This window comes from Lagenorhynchus albirostris, chromosome 18, assembly GCF_949774975.1.
Source record: "Lagenorhynchus albirostris chromosome 18, mLagAlb1.1, whole genome shotgun sequence".
NCBI classification, from domain to species: domain Eukaryota; kingdom Metazoa; phylum Chordata; class Mammalia; order Artiodactyla; family Delphinidae; genus Lagenorhynchus; species Lagenorhynchus albirostris.
Genome location: NC_083112.1, coordinates 76653918 through 76670818, shown reverse-complemented (window position 1 = coordinate 76670818; position 16901 = coordinate 76653918). Strand labels below are relative to the sequence as shown.

At 56.9% G+C, this 16901-nt stretch overlaps 1 protein-coding gene across 2 annotated transcripts in view; it reads left to right on the top strand.

Moving 5' to 3' along the window:
- Positions 1 to 15879, top strand: part of CARS2 (cysteinyl-tRNA synthetase 2, mitochondrial) — a 35722-nt gene extending 19843 nt beyond the window's left edge. Inside the window, exons 8-15 of one of the 2 annotated variants that reach the window (XM_060129185.1) lie at positions 3042 to 3175; positions 5502 to 5569; positions 10198 to 10264; positions 11036 to 11174; positions 12584 to 12707; positions 13210 to 13308; positions 15459 to 15662; positions 15734 to 15879. In XM_060129185.1, coding sequence (XP_059985168.1) covers positions 3042 to 3175; positions 5502 to 5569; positions 10198 to 10264; positions 11036 to 11174; positions 12584 to 12707; positions 13210 to 13308; positions 15459 to 15662; positions 15734 to 15802 — 904 coding nt within the window. In that variant the 3' untranslated portion in view covers positions 15803 to 15879. Of the gene's footprint in view, positions 1 to 3041; positions 3176 to 5501; positions 5570 to 10197; positions 10265 to 11035; positions 11175 to 12583; positions 12708 to 13209; positions 13309 to 15458; positions 15663 to 15733 lie in introns of those variants that run through there. The other variant, XM_060129186.1, reaches the window with a different exon arrangement.
- Positions 15880 to 16901: the final 1022 nt, after the last annotated feature.

Below are 16901 nucleotides of genomic sequence, written 5' to 3'. Positions count from 1 at the left end.
CACTTCCAGCCTGTCCCGGGGGTTCCCACCATGGTTGCCTGAGCCCTGCACGTTAACTCTTGGGTTTTGATACATTTGATGTGTTGCAGATATTTATTATAATCAGTTTTTAAAAAATTATTTATTTTTGGCTGCATTGGGCCTTTCTTGCTGCATGTGGGCTTTCTCTAGTTGCAGCGAGTGGGGGCTACTCATTGCGGTGGCTTCTCTTGTTGCGGAAGACGGGCTCTAGAGCACAGGCTCAGTAGTTGTGGCGCACGGGCTGAGTTGCTCCGCGGCATGTGGGATCTTCCCAGACCAGGGCTCAAACCCGTGTCCCCTGCATTGGCAGGCGGATTCTTAACCACTGGGAAGCCCCTGTAATCGGTTTTTAAAATTAGAAACAAAGTATGATTAAGGTGAACATTTCAAACTACTGGCCACACCCCAGATTTTAAGGTCAGCAAACCCAGTCGCCCTCCTGTCGGCTGCCGCACGTAGCAGCTTCCTGGCTGGGCGTGAACGTTAGCTAAGAGCAGGCTGCCCTGCGCCTCGACCTCACGCGGGTCTCGTCTCTGGTGTAGGCTCACCCCACCCCACGGGGGGAAGCCTCGCCCTCCGCCACCTGCCTGTGCTAGCGTGCCCATCCCCGCGAAGACCTAGGAGGGGCCCTACCTCCCCGCCCCTCGCCGCATGCTCCTCCCCTGCCCTCGTCCGAGGTGGTGTCTGTATGAGACTTACCGGGAAACACATCTGAGACTCCTGAGATGTCACACCCTGTTGTTAGTATGAAACAGGGTCCAATTTTTCGTTAAAAAACAATCAACTAGGGGCTTCCCTGGTGGCGCAGTGGTTGAGAGTCCGCCTGCCGATGCAGGGGACGCGGGTTCGTGCCCCGGTCCGGGAAGATCCCACGTGCCGCGGAGCGGCTGGGCCCGTGAGCCATGGCCGCTGAGCCTGCGCGTCCGGAGCCTGCGCTCCGCAACGGGAGAGGCCACAACAGGGAGAGGCCCGCGTACCGCAAAAAAAAAAAACCCCAAAACAAAAAAAACCCCAGTCAACTAGGGACTTCCCTGTTGTTCCAGTGGGTAAGACTTCGCGCTCCCAATGCAGGGGGCACGGGTTCCATCCCTGGTCGGGGAGCTAGATCCCGCATGCATGCCGCAACTAAGAAGTCGGCATGCCACAACCAAGAGTTCACGTGCTGCGACTAAGAGTTCACGTGTCGCAACTAAGAGTCAGAATGCTGCAACTAAGAAGTTGGTACACCGCAACTAAGATCCAGCATAGCCAAAGTAAATAAATAAATATTAAAAACAAACAGACATGTCCAGCTCTCAGCCCTACTGTAAACACTTAAAAGTATTTACAAATACTTGTTGATTTAACAGCAGTGTGGGATATACGTTGTGTTGTAAAAAGATCTTTATCGGGACTTCTCTGGTGGCACAGTGGTTAAGGATCTGCCTGCCGATGCAGGGGACATGGGTTCAAACCCTGGTCCGGGAAGATCCCACATGCCGCAGAGCAACTAAGCCCGTGCACCACAACTACTGAGCCTGCACTCTAGAGCCTGTGAGCCACGACTACTGAGCCCTTGTGCCACAACTACTAAAGCCCGCACGCCTAGAGTCCGTGCTCTGCAACAAGAGAAACCACCACAATGAGAAGCATGCCCACAGCAACGAAGAGCAGCCCCCGCTCTTCGCAACTAGAGAAAGCCCACGCGCAGCAACGCAGCCAAAAATAAATGAATAAACTAATTTATTAAAAAAAAAGATCTTCATCTTTTAGATTCAAATAATTTCTCTAAAGCAGGAAGCATTCAGTAAATTTCAAATGTAATGTTACCATTAAATGTTTTATTTTTGTTGAAATCTAAATAATGAAAATGGACTTCTATTCCTTTTCAGCTTTCTCATTTTAAAATAGGTGTGACATACAGACAAGACTAGAGACTAATCTAACGAACACTGCAGACCCACAGTTTAGCTGTTAAGTCTTAACTTCGTCATATTTGCTTCAGATCTTTGTAAAAATGGGGTCACTCGTTACAAATGCGAGTGTGGCCCCTCGTACGCTCCTCCCCAGTCCTGGTCCCTCCCACCTCACGCTCGCCCTGTAGCATTTGAATTTCGAGGACTCGTATTAGAGATTCTCTAGAAACCGCTGCCAAGGATGTGCGGTCCTGGACGACCTGCTCGTCCACTCAGCTCAGGTGTGACCAGTGCATGCGTGGTTTTTCCAGAGCTGGGCCAGTGGGAGGAGAGTCGGCCTTCAGCAGGAAGGACCTCAGTGAGGCTGTGGCATCTTTGAAAACATCTGTTTGTAACCATTTTCAGAAAAACTCACTGGTGTCTGCACCCCCGGGGGGCCGACGGCCTCCAGAGCTCCACAGCCGCCCGCTTTGCGCCCCTTTTCCGTTGTGCGAGGTTTTGCATTTTTCACTGATCTCTGCATTTTTCACGTCCTCTGAAGCAGCTGCTGGTCAGCCTGGACCACTGGTGCTGGTACCGGTTGCTTTGCAGGTGCTCTGGTGACAGAGCTGCACACACTGAGTGTCCCCGGCAGGCCTGAGAGGTGCGGCGTGCAGTTCTGTGGACCGAGCAGCCTTATAGCTGAAATGCCGCCAGCTGAAATGTGTCACTTTGAATTCTGTTACTTTGTTATTCATGTACGGCTGCTGAATGGCTCATTTTTCAAAAGCCAAATTAAAAATCTCTTGATTTTATAGTTCTTTTTTTGTTATAGTTGAACACCCACTAAGGTCTGCCTACTGAAAGTAAGAAAAAGTAATTTTGAAGTTTTTAACAACCACATATTGTATCCAGAGCAAAGAAAATGAAGTCTCTTTCCCAGGCGGAAAAGCTATGAATTAGAGATTTTATGAAGCAAAAACAAATGTCAGGTTCCGTTTGCATCGGCTGAATTATCATGCATTCGGAATTGGGCTCCATTCGGTGTGTGCGTGGCCCAGGGCTGGAAGGAGTAAATACGGGATGTGGTTTGGAGGCCGTGTCATTGGATTGAGTTAACTCCCTGCTCTGCCCTGTGTCTTACAGTTTGGTGTTTGGAAGTCGGCTGGACATCCACTCGGGTGGCATAGATTTGGCGTTTCCTCACCACGAGAACGAAATCGCACAGTGCGAGGTCTTTCACCAGTGCCAACAGTGGGGGAATTATTTCCTACATTCTGGTGAGCGAGGGCCTCAGATTAATTTGTTCCATTTCAATTCTCTCGACTCTGTTCGTGAAATAGCTACATTTGGAAACGCCTGCATCAGCTAATAGGTCAAGAGAGAGAGTTGTCCCTTAAATGGCCTTTGACTTGTTGTTGGTTGGACGTGAACTTCCTTGGATCGGAATACCGAATGTGTCTTTCGGAACTGACATGTGAGCTGACGAGAGTTCGGCAAATGTTATACAGTGCGGTTCTGTAGAAGTCTCTTTGAAAGGAAACTATGAAGAGGGAATTTCAAATAGTATGATGTCGTAATGATTATGAATACGCCATTCTTGAGCTGTGACGTTGTCACCGTAAATACCTGTCATGCTCTGAAAGCACTGCCTTCCGTTTCACTGTTCAAAAAACCTCGTGATTAACAGCAGCCGTCTGCTCTCAGAAGTGGATACGAAGTTGTGAGACCAGCGGCGTCTTGAGCGAAGCAATTTTGGCATTTCCTGGGATGCATGGGGAGATTCACGTGTCCAAGATTGTGATAAAGGTCGCGGAGCCACCGTGAACTGGTTTTGTTACCTTTCTGGAGTGGGCAGTGGTGTTTGAGGGGAAGAAAGAGAAAAGGCTTTGGTAGTGATGGGGTTGGGAGATGCAAACGGTCAACATCTAAAGCTCAGGAAACCAACAAGAACCGTTTCTTTCAGTCCTTGGATTAAGGAAACCAGGTTTTGCCAGCGAGGTGGTATTAAACGCAGACACACTCCAGGTTTGTAATAGGCAGTAGCTGCTTCAAGTCTGCGGCGAGGGTCCACGTGGGTGACAGTGGCCAGCAGGGCTGCCTTCCGCGCAGGCCCGCCCTGCAGCGCCTCTGCCACCCCGTGTGCCCTGCCCGGAGCCCTCGGGCCAGCCTCGCGGCTCTCTGTGTGACCCCGCATCTCGGTGCTGCCCTGAGGTCGTCTGAAAGGGACGGGCTGAGTTGCCGTTCCCAGCGCGGGGGCCCGAGGTCTGGTTTCCACCTCGTGTCCCTGCTTGGCGCCCGACAGGAGCCAGAACCCGCGTCCTTTGTGCCGGGCCAGGAGCTCGATGGCCCCGGCTCCGTTCCTCCCGCACTTCGGCAGGGACCCCGGACCCGTTTCCGGTCGGGGCTCACGCCTCTTCTCAGAAACCGCGTGGAGCCAGGTCTCCCCCTTCAGCGGGAGGACTTGTGAGAGCACAATGCTCCGAGCCCGTCCGGGGAGGGAATCACAGGTCCCAGGGATGGAGGTGTTCCCGTGCCCGGTCGCAGGCTCGGGGACAGGTGATCCTGTGTTACCTGTCGGGACGCGAGGGCTGGTCCCCACAGGCCCTTCGTCGGTGGCGCTCGTGAGGAGTTGGGGTTCGCCGTCAGCACCGGTGCCCCTCGGTGACTGGGTCTGCCGTCAGACGGGACCCGCGGCAGTACCAGCGCTCACGGGGCTCTGTGTCTGCACACGGCAGGTCCTGCTGCTTTGGATGAGGCGTGGGGAAGGGTTTTGCTGTTAAGACCCACAATCTGTTAGGACGTTGGAATCTTCTTTGTCCCACTTTCACCCGGTCCCGGAGGAACAGCTGTGTCTCCTGACACCCTGGAGAATCGATGCCTTTTCCTGAAGTAAATGGATGGCAGTAGAGTTCAGCAGTCAGATGTTTCGTTTTCCAGATGTTGTCAGTTTCTTAAAACTTCACTTGTACTTGTGTATGTGGCAGGCTGCATAGGTTGACATATTCAAGGTTACGTAGCTTTTTGGAAGCCACATTGTAACCAGTTCTTGGAAAAGTTGGCTTGAAAAAAGGTGATGCTTGAAGTTGTGTCAGAAAAAGTGGAAGAATCTTCTGTTGGGAAATCACAGCTCCCTTGGAAGTGAACCTGGTACAGATGTGGTCCAGGAGGAGGTCCAGGCTCAGATGGAGGAGTCCTGAGGGGGTTCGGGTCCCGGCGTCTTTCACACACGGGCGTGAAACGATGCTGAGGCTGGGATATGTCTGAAAACGAGCTACAGACACGCTCGCAGTGTTGCTCGGAGACCCGCACGCTTTGTGGAAGCAAAGATGTGTCCTCTCCTCGGGCGCTGAGTCAGGTCCCCTGTGTTGGTGAGTCACAGGAGAGGGAGGGGCCGTCCCCGCAGTGTGATGCCCTGGCCTGGGGTGGACGTGGGCCCCCCTTGCTGGCGGGCTGAGCGCGGGGCCGATCTGGGGGGCCTGTGTGGGCATCCACGCAGGGCTGTGTGACGGGTCAGGGCTCCCGGAGTCCAGGCGCCTTTGGAGACGCGCCCTCCTTCACCCTGCCTCTGGGGGTACAGAATGAGTGACTCTGTTTTTGTTTCAGGGCATTTGCACGTGAAGGGCAAAGAAGAGAAGATGTCCAAATCACTGAAGAACTACATCACAATTAAGGTAACACACTTGTCGTGTTTCCTGTGTGCCCACCAGTCTGCCGACGTGTCACGGAGGCCGATATGCATCAGGAGACCCCCATCTCCGGTTCCCTGTGTCCCCGCGGGCTTCTCCTGCTTCTGGCTTAAACGGCTTTCTCTTGTCTAAAAGTGCGAGGCGGTGTTTCCTGTCCTGTCGCCTCCTGTGTCGGCTCCTGTGTCGGGGGCCTCAGCCTCTTCCCCCTCCCTGTTCCAGGACTCCGATTTTATTGATTTGGGCCCTTTCTCTCTTTTTTTTTTTTTGATGAGTCTAGCTAAATGTTTATTGATTTTATCTTTTCAAAGAACTAGTTCTTAGTTTCACTGATCTTTCGTATTTTTTTTCAGTCTTTATTTCATTTATTTCTGCTCTTACCTTTATGATTTCTTTTCTTCTATTAACTTTGGGTTTTGTTTGTTCTTCTTCTAGTGCCTTAAGGTGTGAAGTTAGGTTGTTTATTTGAGATTTTTCTGAAGTTTTTCTGAGGTTTTTCTTATATTACTAAATACTTCCCTTTTAGGACTGCTTTTGCTGCATCCCACGTACATGAGGTTATTTTAGTGGATGATCTCAGTTTGAGCACATGCGAACAAGCTTGCATTTTTACCCACCTCCCATGTTTAATGTTTTTTACATCATGTTTTACATCTTTTTGTTTTGTGCATCACTTAACTACTTATTGTAGATATAGATGATTTATAGTATTTTTGTCTTTTAACCTTCCTACTAGCTTTATAAGTGGTTACTCTATCTTTACTGAATGTTTGCCTTTACCAATGAGATTTTTCCTTTCAGAATTTTCATATTTCTAGTCGTGGACTTTTCTTTTCCTCTTAGAGAAGTCCCTTTAACATGTCGTGTAATGCTGGTTTAAGGGTTCTGTTGCTTGTCTGTAAAATTCTTTCTCTCTTCTTCAGATCTGAACGATAGCTTGCTGGGCAGAGTGTTCTTGGTTGTAGGTTTTTTCATCATTTCGAGTATATCATGTTGCTCCTTTCTGGCGTGCAGAAAAGTCAGCTGACAGTCTTGCGAGAGTTCCCCTGTGAGGAACTAGTAGCTTTTCCCTTGCTGCTTTTAAGATTTTCTCTTTGTTTTTAATTTTCCCATTTTAATTACAGTGTGTCTTGCTGTGGATCTCTTTGGGTTCATCTCGTTTGGGCCTCTCTGCGCTTCCTGGGCTTGGATGTCTATTTCCCTTTCGCAGGCTAGGCGGATTTACAGCTTAGCTGGAAATATAAGCTCTCTGCCGCTTTCTCTCTGTCTCTCCTGGGGCCGCTACAATGCGAACATCAGTGCGCTCAGTGTTGTCCCAGGTGTCTCTTAAACTACTGAGTCTTTTGCATTAGCTTTCTTCCATATGGACTTAACTCATTTGAATAATCATCTGTTGTAAGGGCACACCTTAATTAGTTTAAACCATCCCCTATTGATGGCCATTTAAATTATATTTTTCATGGCCGTATTAAACTACATTTGCTTGGGTACATGCATTTAAAATGTTCATAGATATTACAAAGTCTGCATTACTTTCCTGACCACTTAGTGAGTAGCCCTTGGGGGGCGCTACTACAGGACTGAGTTACTTCCCTGCTGTTGGACTTTACAGAGACCAAAGTCTTCCCCAGCCTCACATTCCAGCCCCTGGCAACTACTGGTCTGCTCTCCATTTCTTTTTCTTCCTCCCTCCCTCCCTCCCTCCCTTCATCCTTCCCTCCCTCCATCCCTCCCTTCCTCTCTTTCTCTTTCTTTCCCACACCACATGGCTTGCAGGATCTTAGTTCCCTGACCAGGGATCAAACCCAGGGCCCCGGCAGTGAGCACAGAGTCCTAACCACTGGACCGCCAGGGAATTAATTCCCTGCAGTTTCTGTGAGTTTTTCCTTTAGATTCCACACGTGGGTGAGATCATACAGTATTTGTCTTTCTCGGCTTTCTTTCACTGAGCCCAGGGTCCTCTAGGTTCATCCATGTTGTCACAAACGGCAGGATTTCCTTCTTTTGATGATTAATAGTCCGTAGTGTGTATGTGCACCTGTATGTGTGTGTGTCAGCTGTGTCACATCTTCTTTATCCATTCATCTATCTGTGGACACTTAGGTTGTTTCCATATCTTGACTATTGTCAGTAATGCTGCATTGAACACAGGAGTGCAGATATATCTACGAGATGGTGATTTTGTTTCCTTCAGATGTGTACCTAGAAGTGGAATTGCTGGACTGTATGGTAAATCTATTTTTGATTTTTTGAGGAACCTTCATACTGTTTTCCACGGTGGTTGTACCAGTGTACGTTCCCACCAACCGCGCACAAGGGTTCCCTTTTCTCAATATTCTCATCAACACTTATTTCCTTTAATGGCAGCCATTCTGACAGGTGTGGCGTCTCATTGGGGTTTTGATTTGCATTTCCCTGATGATTAGTGATGTTGAGCGTCTTTTCAGGCACCTACCTGTTGGCCATTTGTGGGTCTTCTTTGGAAAAACGTTTATTCAAGTCTTTTGCCCATTTTTGAATCTTTTTTTTTTTTTTCTGTTGAGTTGTGTGAGTTCTTTATACATTTTGGGTATTTATCCCTTACCAGATAGATGGTCTGCAAATGTTCTCTCCCATCCTGTTGGCTGTCTTTTCATTTTGTTGACTGCTTCCTTTGCTGTGCAGAAGCTTTTTAGTGTGATGTAGTCCTACTTTCTTTCTGTGTCATTATCAGGAAACGGTCCACAGACACAGAATGCCGTAGAAAGGTCAGATTCCAGATTTCTGTTGAACTCTCTGACTCCATAGGGGCACCCCACAGTGGTGAAAATAAATACCCTTTAGTGTTGCTGGCGTTTGGAGAACTATTAACTTAGATTTCTGAACACACACTGAGGTTTATCTGAATGAGCCCACATTCTGAGTGGCAGGAAACTACCCCCCTTTCTTGGGGCGTGGGACATGCCCAGGTGGTGTGCAGGATCTTAATTCCCCGACCAGGGATTGAACCCGTGCCCCCGGCGGTGGAAGTGCGGAGTCTTAACCACTGGACCACCAGGGAAGTCCAGGAAAAACCCTTTAAAATAAAACCACCTAAAATCCTTTTTGGATGAAATAGAGAACATGGCTACCCCGAAAACATAAAGTGCTAAAATGAAAAAGAGATCTCTTTCGGAAAAACCGAACACCTAGACAGACATAAAATATCCATAATGTTAGTTTTTAAATTCTGTCACTAAATGCACGATTATGAGCAGAAAGGCAGGAGTGCAGGAGAGGCACCGACTCGCAGAGAGAAGTGCGTGGGGCTGGGGGCGGCGTGTCGTGTGTCTGTCAGCGGTCAGGGCCCCGGGGCCGCGGAGATGCACAGCTTTGCTCCTGCCCACACAGCTCCACAGCCGTACATACCAAGCGTCTGGCAGTGATTTATAAAAAGCTAAACACACAACAACTTACAAAAACAAGTCCTCACCTAAGGCAAGCGTGTCCACTGGGAACAGGCCTCCTGCTGCACTGTCACAGACAGGAGAGAACTTGTAACAAGTTATGAAGCAGCTGAGTCCATGCTTTGGTGGGGAAGGAAACCTAAAGAAATAATTCAGAAAGGAGAGGGAAAAGTCAGAGGGTGGCTAAAGGCCCTCCGGGTACCCGGCGTTCACGCTCTGTCCCCGGTGTAACCCCACGCCAGCTGAGCTGCGTGTGTACTGGGGTCCCGCCGAGCACAGCTGGTTATCACGAGACCCTGGCAGGTCAGGGAAGCGCTGTCAGAGTGGCTGGAGTGATGGCCGACGGGACACAGAATGCGAGGCTGCGGGGCAGCCCGGGCCTTGGGTGTTTGGCGTTTGGTTCACTAAGTCGTCTTTTTGTCACCATTATAGACACACTGCAGTTACGACACATCCGCATCTTAGCATTCTGTAAGTGATGCTCCGTATGCGACAGCACTAGTTGTTTATCTGCCTGTGCTGTCCGTGGTGTAGTAACATCACAGTGCAGGGGTCGGTCTCCGTGCTGCTGCTTTTGCAGATTTAAAGGGGAAGTGACAGGTGAGAACGCGAGGGCACGTGACGGCGCAAATGCGAGAATTAACACGCACACTGTGCGCTGTCCACCGGACGGGGTCTCAAGTTAGTTGGCTAGTTTGGGTAATTAAGGGGACGAAGAAATACTCCTTTTTCACACCCTGGAAAGGAGCACCAGGGGACGGACACAGACGTTGAAATACCCGGTGTCTCACTGATGAAAGTCGGGTTGGACAGGGCTCTTCACCTTTTCCCTGTCGATCCTGTTGTTGGCCTGGCGAAATCTGTGGCCGCTTCCTTAGAGTGTAACACTTTTAAACACACAGAATGAAGTCTGTAGGAGTCTGACAGGTGTTCATTATATCGAGATACAGGAATCCACGCCCTCCCTCACTTGAGTGAACGCTCTAACAGAATCCAGCCGTGGGTCTGAGCCCCGCAGCTCACGTCAGATGAGTGACAGCACAGGCTGTGTGGAGGTGACGCGGCCGCAGGCTCGTGGGGCGAACACCCCGCGACTGCTCGGGGGGCGGTCCAGGTGTCTACACTGGTGGTTGGAGGAGCGCTGCGTGTGCCTGGGGGTTAGTGGCTCCTGTCTCTCCCGGCCCCCTGCAGGACTTCCTCAGCACGGCCTCCCCAGACGTCTTCCGCCTCTTCTGCCTGCGGAGCAGCTACAGGTCAGGTGAGCTGGCAGGGAGGCCTGGGTGCTCCTCACGTGTGGCCCCGGGGAGCCTCTGAGGGCCTCTGGGAACCCCGAAATCCGGGTGGGATGCGCCCCGTCCTGTTGGGGTGTTGCCCTCGTGCCCTGAGGTTGGGTTCTGAACGGAAGCCCGAGGATGCTCCAGGGAGCACGGTCCCAGCGCTCGGCCAGGGGACCCCGGAGCCTGTCCCAAGGCCGCGGCTTTGCAGTGGGACTCCGGTGCCCAGCGCTCCGCGGGGCCCGGAGAGCCTGAGCCCGCGGCACCTGCCCCCTGGCTTCATGAGCCGTCCTGGCACAGGGCCCGAGCCAGGAGCCGTCAGCATGGCACTGCCCCTCCCCTGGGCCAGAGGGCGTGTCCCCTTCCAGCCCTGAAGGCGAGTCTGGGGACCCCGGCACTCCCCGCTGGCCGGACCCCTGTCCAGAGACCTGGGGCCGCCCGGGTGCGGCGAGTGTCCCTAATCTGTCCCCGCACACTCGCGGGCGGGGTGATGGCCGGGTTTCCCTGCCCCTCCGGGAACACAGGGCCGGAGTCCTCGTGGCACCGGTCAGCTGGCCTCCCCAGAGGCGCTTCAGGTGCCCGGCAGGGCCCCTGCTTTCCAGAGCCATCTGTCTGTTTGTACATGTGTCAGCAGGAATGAGCCCTCGGCCACTCACGTGGGGAGGGGTGTCCACGTTTCCTGCCCGGGGTCAGGACAGAGCCTGGCGGTCTGCGGGCGCCCGCGGCTCCCGGGTGACCGGGCTCCCTCCCCGCAGCCATGGACTACAGCGACGGCGCCATGCTCGAGGCCAGGCGTCTGCTCCGTGCCGTGGCCGCCTTTGTGGAGGACGCTCGGGCCTACATGAGGGGGCAGCTGGCGGGCGGCCCCGTCCAGGAGGACGTGCTGTGGGAGAGGTGGGTGCTGCTCAGGACCACCCGAGGCAGCGCTGTGGACACGGGGGTGGGGCTGGTGGGAGCCCCGGGCCCTGCCTTCAGGGAGGCCTGGACGGCCCACGGTCGCGTGGGAGCGTCAGGAACCTCGTGGATGGCGTGGTCGACGGGAAGCGGGGCAGGTGGGCGGACGAGCGAGCCGTTGAACGAAGGAGGGGGGACCTGGGTCGCGGGACAGGGGTTGACGGGCGCGTCCGGAAGCCCAGCGTGTGCCCCCCGCCCCCCGGGGGTCGTGACCACAGGCCGGTCGTGCCTGCAGAGGTGGGAGCACAGCAAGGGGCCCCGGGAAGTGAACTGAGTGGTGGCGCGGGCGGGAGGACGGAGCCCACCCCGGACATGGAGACGGTGTTTCCAGTTCTGTTGCTTGGTAAATGGCTCGACGTGGTCATCTGTGTTTCACTGCGTCCAAAAAAGGGCGAGGAAGGTTTGAGATTGGCTTCAGAGATGGTGAGAAAGTGGGAAGACAGAGCCTCGGGGGATACCAGAGGGAGATGAGGGGGGCAGGGTCATCGGGGGTCCCCGGAGGCTGATGGTGGGCGGGGTCTGTGTGCCCTGCCACCCAGGGAGCCCCTGGAGGAGTAGAGGGCCCGGGGCTCCTTCGGGGCCGGCCGGGAAGAGGGCATCTGCAGGAGAGAGGCAGGAGCTGCCTGTTGGTCACAGCAGTGGCGCCCAGGATGAAGCCCAAGCCCTGGGGCCGGGCAGCTGGGCCTTGTGGGGCTGGGAGCCGTCAGTCACTCGACCACCCTTCCGACGGCGGGTGCCAGGGAAGGGCCGGCAGTGCCGCTCACCGGCAGGCGTGCAGGGGAGAGTCTGCGCCTCAGTCAGGAGAGGTCAGGTTATGCCGGCTGACAGACAGCGCCGGGTTGCAGAAGCCCAGGCAGCAAAGGTCTGTCTCTCCCTGTGGTCACTCGGGCCCAGGCTCAGCGGCTCTTCTCAACCCTTTCCTGTGCCTGGGGAGCAGGGCACCCGGAGGAGGTGGGGAAAGTCTGGGACGAGGGGCAGCAGGGAATCAATACGGTGGCAGAGCCTCGGAGGGGCCGGTGACTGACCGGCAGGTGTGCAGGACAGCATGTGAGTGAGGGGTGGCTCAAAGGGGACCTGATGGTGCTGCTGGGGACGGGTAAGGGGGCAGGCGAGGAGGAGGTGACGGTGACCTCAGTTTCCTTGCCAGGGGCTGAGGGGCTCGAGCGTCATGGCAGCCGGCTCCTGAGGGGGTCTGACAGCAGAGGGAAGGAGCTGGAAGGGCTGCCCCAGGGGCGGGAGCTGAGGGTGGAGCCCCCGGGGGGCGTCCGTCCTGGGGGCCCGGCCAGCGCTGCAGCTCCTGCCACCCAGCCGGGTCCCTGGAGCGGCCCCGTCTGCTCACCTCCCCAAAGGCTGGGCCACACCAAGGGGGCCGTGCAGGCGGCGCTGGCGGACGACTTCAACACGCCAGGGGCGGTGGACGCCGTCATGGACCTGGCTCACCACGGGAACAGACAGCTGAAGGCGGCTGCCGAGGTAACTCCTGGGACGTGGCGACAGTTCTGAGGACACAGCAGATGCCACCTCGCCAGCCCCTGGGGCCACCCAGCTCCCAAAACCTGTGGCCTCTGGGCCACCCCTGCGTGTGGCCCCGTCCTGAGCCAGGGTCAGTAGAGCTGGGGGCCGTGGGGAGGCCCGGCACGTGGACACAGGAGCTCAGGGGAGTCTGAGTTTGTCACACAGATGTGAGACGGGGAAGGAAGCCGGGTGGGGACCCCGACTGCCCCCCAGCCCTGCCCGTCCCTGGGCCCTGGCGCCAGGCTCCTCTTGGACGCCCAGGACCCTGGGACGCCCCGAAGGCCACCTGCTGCCGCCGCCGCCCAGGGGCTCCTTGCCAGCACAGGCGCTCAGAGCACAGGCCCCGGCGGCGGGCGGGAGCACTGGCTTCGCAGGGCTGCGTCCGCGCCCACCAGGGGCTGACCTGCCCGGGGTCGGTGCTCTTGCCTTTCAAGAGCCTTCTCTGGGTGACTTGTTGCAGGCGGCCGGTGGTCCCAGGAGCCCTGCTGTGTTCGGTGCCGTCGTGTCCTACGTGGAGCAGTTCTTTGAGACGGTGGGGATTTCTCTGGCTGAGCGACAGGTATGCCCTTCTCTCTTCAGTCCTTGATCATGGGACTTAATCTACATGCTAACACTGTAACAGCCGCTTCTTCCCTTCAGAAACGCAGATTTTAACGGTAATTAAAGGCCAGACTTACCACGTGCTTAAGATGTGTTATGTTCCTTAAAAGGGGAACACACGCAGAGCTGGGATTTACTAACCGAAAGAGGGTTCTCAGCACGACGAGCGTGCACCTCAGCTGCACCGTGAGTGGCGAGCCACGGATTCCGTGTGCACTTGTGTCCGGGAAAGAACCTCAAAGTGTACACGGCAGTCAGGCTGCAGGGGACACGCTTCTCCGGCGCCGTCTGAGCTGCCGGCCGGGCCCCAGCTGTCAGGGATCCCCGGGCCTGGCCCCCCTGGCTGCCCACGTCCCTGTCACACTCCTCAGCAGAGGCCCAGTCCAGGCCCGTGAGCTGTTCGGCCACCGGGTCTCTGGTCCCGTGTGTGTGGAACGTCCCTTGGCCTTCCGTGGCCTTTTCCTGCCCTGACACCCCGGCCCCTCAGGGACTCAGCACATATGACGCCATCCTCTGGGCCGTGATCCCCGTCTGTCCCGCGCCCAGGATGTGCACCGTGACCACGCCGCAGAGACCTTTCCTGGCGCCAGTGTGGACTCGGGTCCTCCTCCCGCTCGCAGCTGGGGGGCAGAGCGTGGAGCTGGCCGTGGTGCCACACACAGCCCCATCCCTTTGGCACGTTCTTGCTTCCTGCACTGACGTTCCCAGCCCATCCGGTACCTTGTGTCGCAGGCAGGAGTCGGCCTTTCTCCCAGGAGCCTGGCTGCTCTCGGCGGGGAGGGTCTGGGCACTGGGTGCTCGCTGCGCTTGGCTACAGCTGCTCTGGCTGTAGGCGGGCAGAGCCAGCCCCCAGGATCCTGGGTCCCCTCTCGTATCGACTGTTACCCCCGACACCTCGACTCCGGTTCCCAACAGTCCCGGGCCACCTCCCTCCTCTGGGCTCCCACCTCCCAACATCACTTCCCCGCTGCCCTCCCCATGTATACCTGTCTCCCCACGGCCACCGCCTCTCCCCTCACCCCCAGCAGGCTGTCCTCTGCACAGAAGCGTCCTTGCCTGACGCCCCAGGCCAGGGTCCCTCCTCCTCCAGGGGGCCCGCCTCCCTCTGCCTCCCTCTGCCTCACCTAACAAACAGCCTTAGGACTGTTGTTCAGGACCGAAAAGGAAAGGGCCATAGCTGCCACTTTCTAAGAAACGTGAACAGGCTGTTAACAGGGGAGCCTGGACTGCACGCGGGGGGACGCCACCCCGGATCTCCCTGCGGGCCCCGCTGGGCCACCTGCTGCCGTGAGGCCTGGGCACAGCCCACACTGCCGGGCCGGGGACCTGCCAGCTGAGGCCTGGCGCCGGCTGCCCTGGCCGTGAGCGGGGATGTCTCCTAGGACTCTGTTAGGCTGTGAGCTTCTCTGGCCTCAACAGAAAGACTCCCGTATCTTTGCGATGATTTGTTTGATTGAGAGACACTGATTCCCTAGTGGACTGCGGCCTTCCCTGGGCGGTCCAGGGCCTGTTGGCGGCTCACACTAGGCTGAGGGGGCCAGGTCTATGCTGGGTCACCAGAAGCCCACCTCCTCCCCGAGCTGGGGCGCCCCCGGAGCCCGCTGGGGGCTCACGTCTCTGTAACGAGCCGTCTTCTACCGTGGGCGCAGTGGCTGGGGATCACGTTGAGGTTGAAGGAGTTGGACCGCCGGCCCCTCCTCCGTGGGGCAGGGGGTGGGGGTGGGGTTGGACGCCTGGCAACTTGGAAGGGCTCCGGGCCCACGCCAGCCCTGGAGCTCCCCCGGCCGGCACCCACACTGCTGGTCCCCGGCCCCGGGGGAGAGCGCCGCGGGGCTGCGCCTGTGTGCGCGCCCACCTGTGCGCAGGATGTCCAGGGCCTTGAACGGCGGCTGGAGCGAGCAAGTTTGGTTTCCTTGGTCGACGAGGCCCAGGCCTGCCGGCTCTGCCCAATGACCCTCCGATGCTGCCCGTCTGCAGTGGCAGCTCCCGCTCACCAGCCTGGGCGATCGGGAGACTGGGCCCTTTGGGCGAGGCGAGGGGAGGGAGATGAGCCGCGCCCCCTGCCCCTCCCCGGCCCGGGGCCCGTCCACTCACCCGGCGCCCGGGCAGTGTGTTTCAGGGGCCGGCGGCCCGGCCGCCCTGCACAGCGTGGTCGAGGAGCTGGTCCGCTTCCGGCAGAAGGTCCGGCAGTTCGCTCTGGCCGCGAGGGAGGCCCCCGGGGAGGCGCAGCGGCAGCTCCTGGAGAGGCAGCCCCTGCTGGAGGCCTGCGACGCGCTGCGCCGGGACCTGGCCGCCCACGGCGTCAGCATCAAGGTGAGCGCCGCCCCGCCCCCGGCTCTGCCCCCGCCCCCGCGCCCTCTCACCCGGCCCGTCTCCTTCTCCAGGACCGGGGCGGCGTGTCCACGTGGGAGCTGCTGGACCCGAGGACAGAAGACCCCAAACCAGGGAGCTGAGGCCACGGGATGCGGAGGCCACGGCTCCCGGCGCGGTTCTGTGCTGCCTCAAATCACGATAAAAGCTTGATGTTCAAGTTTCTGTGTGGCTGCTCAGTTAACCTTAAACCAAACTGTCACCGCCCCACGGGTGCTAGTAGATGTGCTGGAGAATGGGTTTCGACGGCCACAGACGCAGTTCAGTAAAGTCACATCAGCCCACACCGTGGTCTCTGGCTCCTGAGCCCGGGGCCTGACATCGTGGGACGGCCCTGAAACTGCGAGACCAGGACGTCGGCCCTACACGGGGTCCCGGAAGACATCATGGGAAGGGCAGGCGGGACCCCTTCCCTGGGGTCCCCTGGTCTCAAGCAGGAGAAGCGGCCTGTACCCCACGTGCTGGGCAGTGCTGGACTGGGCGTGGGCATACGGTTTTACATTTATTTTCCTGGTTATAAAGTAATGTGTTAACCACAGAAAGCGCCAACAGAGGAAACCCCTGCAAGCGTCCAGCCCATTTCCTCTGAGTGATAGGCTCTTTCTCCTCTGTTCTGTTTGACCTCTTCCGTAAACAGTTGGTTCTTGGGGTACCGTCCTCTGCTGCCTCTGAGCAGACACCACGGGGCCAGGGCTGTGCTTGAGTCTGGGTGACACGGGTGAGGGCACAGGTGTGACAGGCGGGCACGAGGCGGGCGACCTGGGACCGAGCTTGCCGGCGGCCTCGCGCTCCGTCTCCTTTCTGTCGCAGGCAGGGAGCTACAGCTGTTCAGCCAGCCAGCGGGAAGCGGGGTGACCCTCTCGCCGCTCCCCCCAGCTCTCAGCCAGGCCGCCCCGTGCCCACCGCTGTGGGGCTGGCACTGACCCTGTGGGCGCGGCCCCGGGCGGCAGGCCAGCACCCGTCAGGCGCCGCGCGGACGGCCTGGCTGGCCCGGCAGCCGCCTTAACTTCGTCACTGACCTTCCTGACCCTGAAAGGCAGGGGGTTCCTGTTCTACAGATGAGGAAGCCCGTTCAGAAGCTGACCTGCTACAAGGGACCCAACCCGTGAGCAGTGGAGTCACTGCCCAGAGGGTGGGCAGGCCCCTGACATGGGACAGGCAAGCAGGGCCGCTCAGTACTGG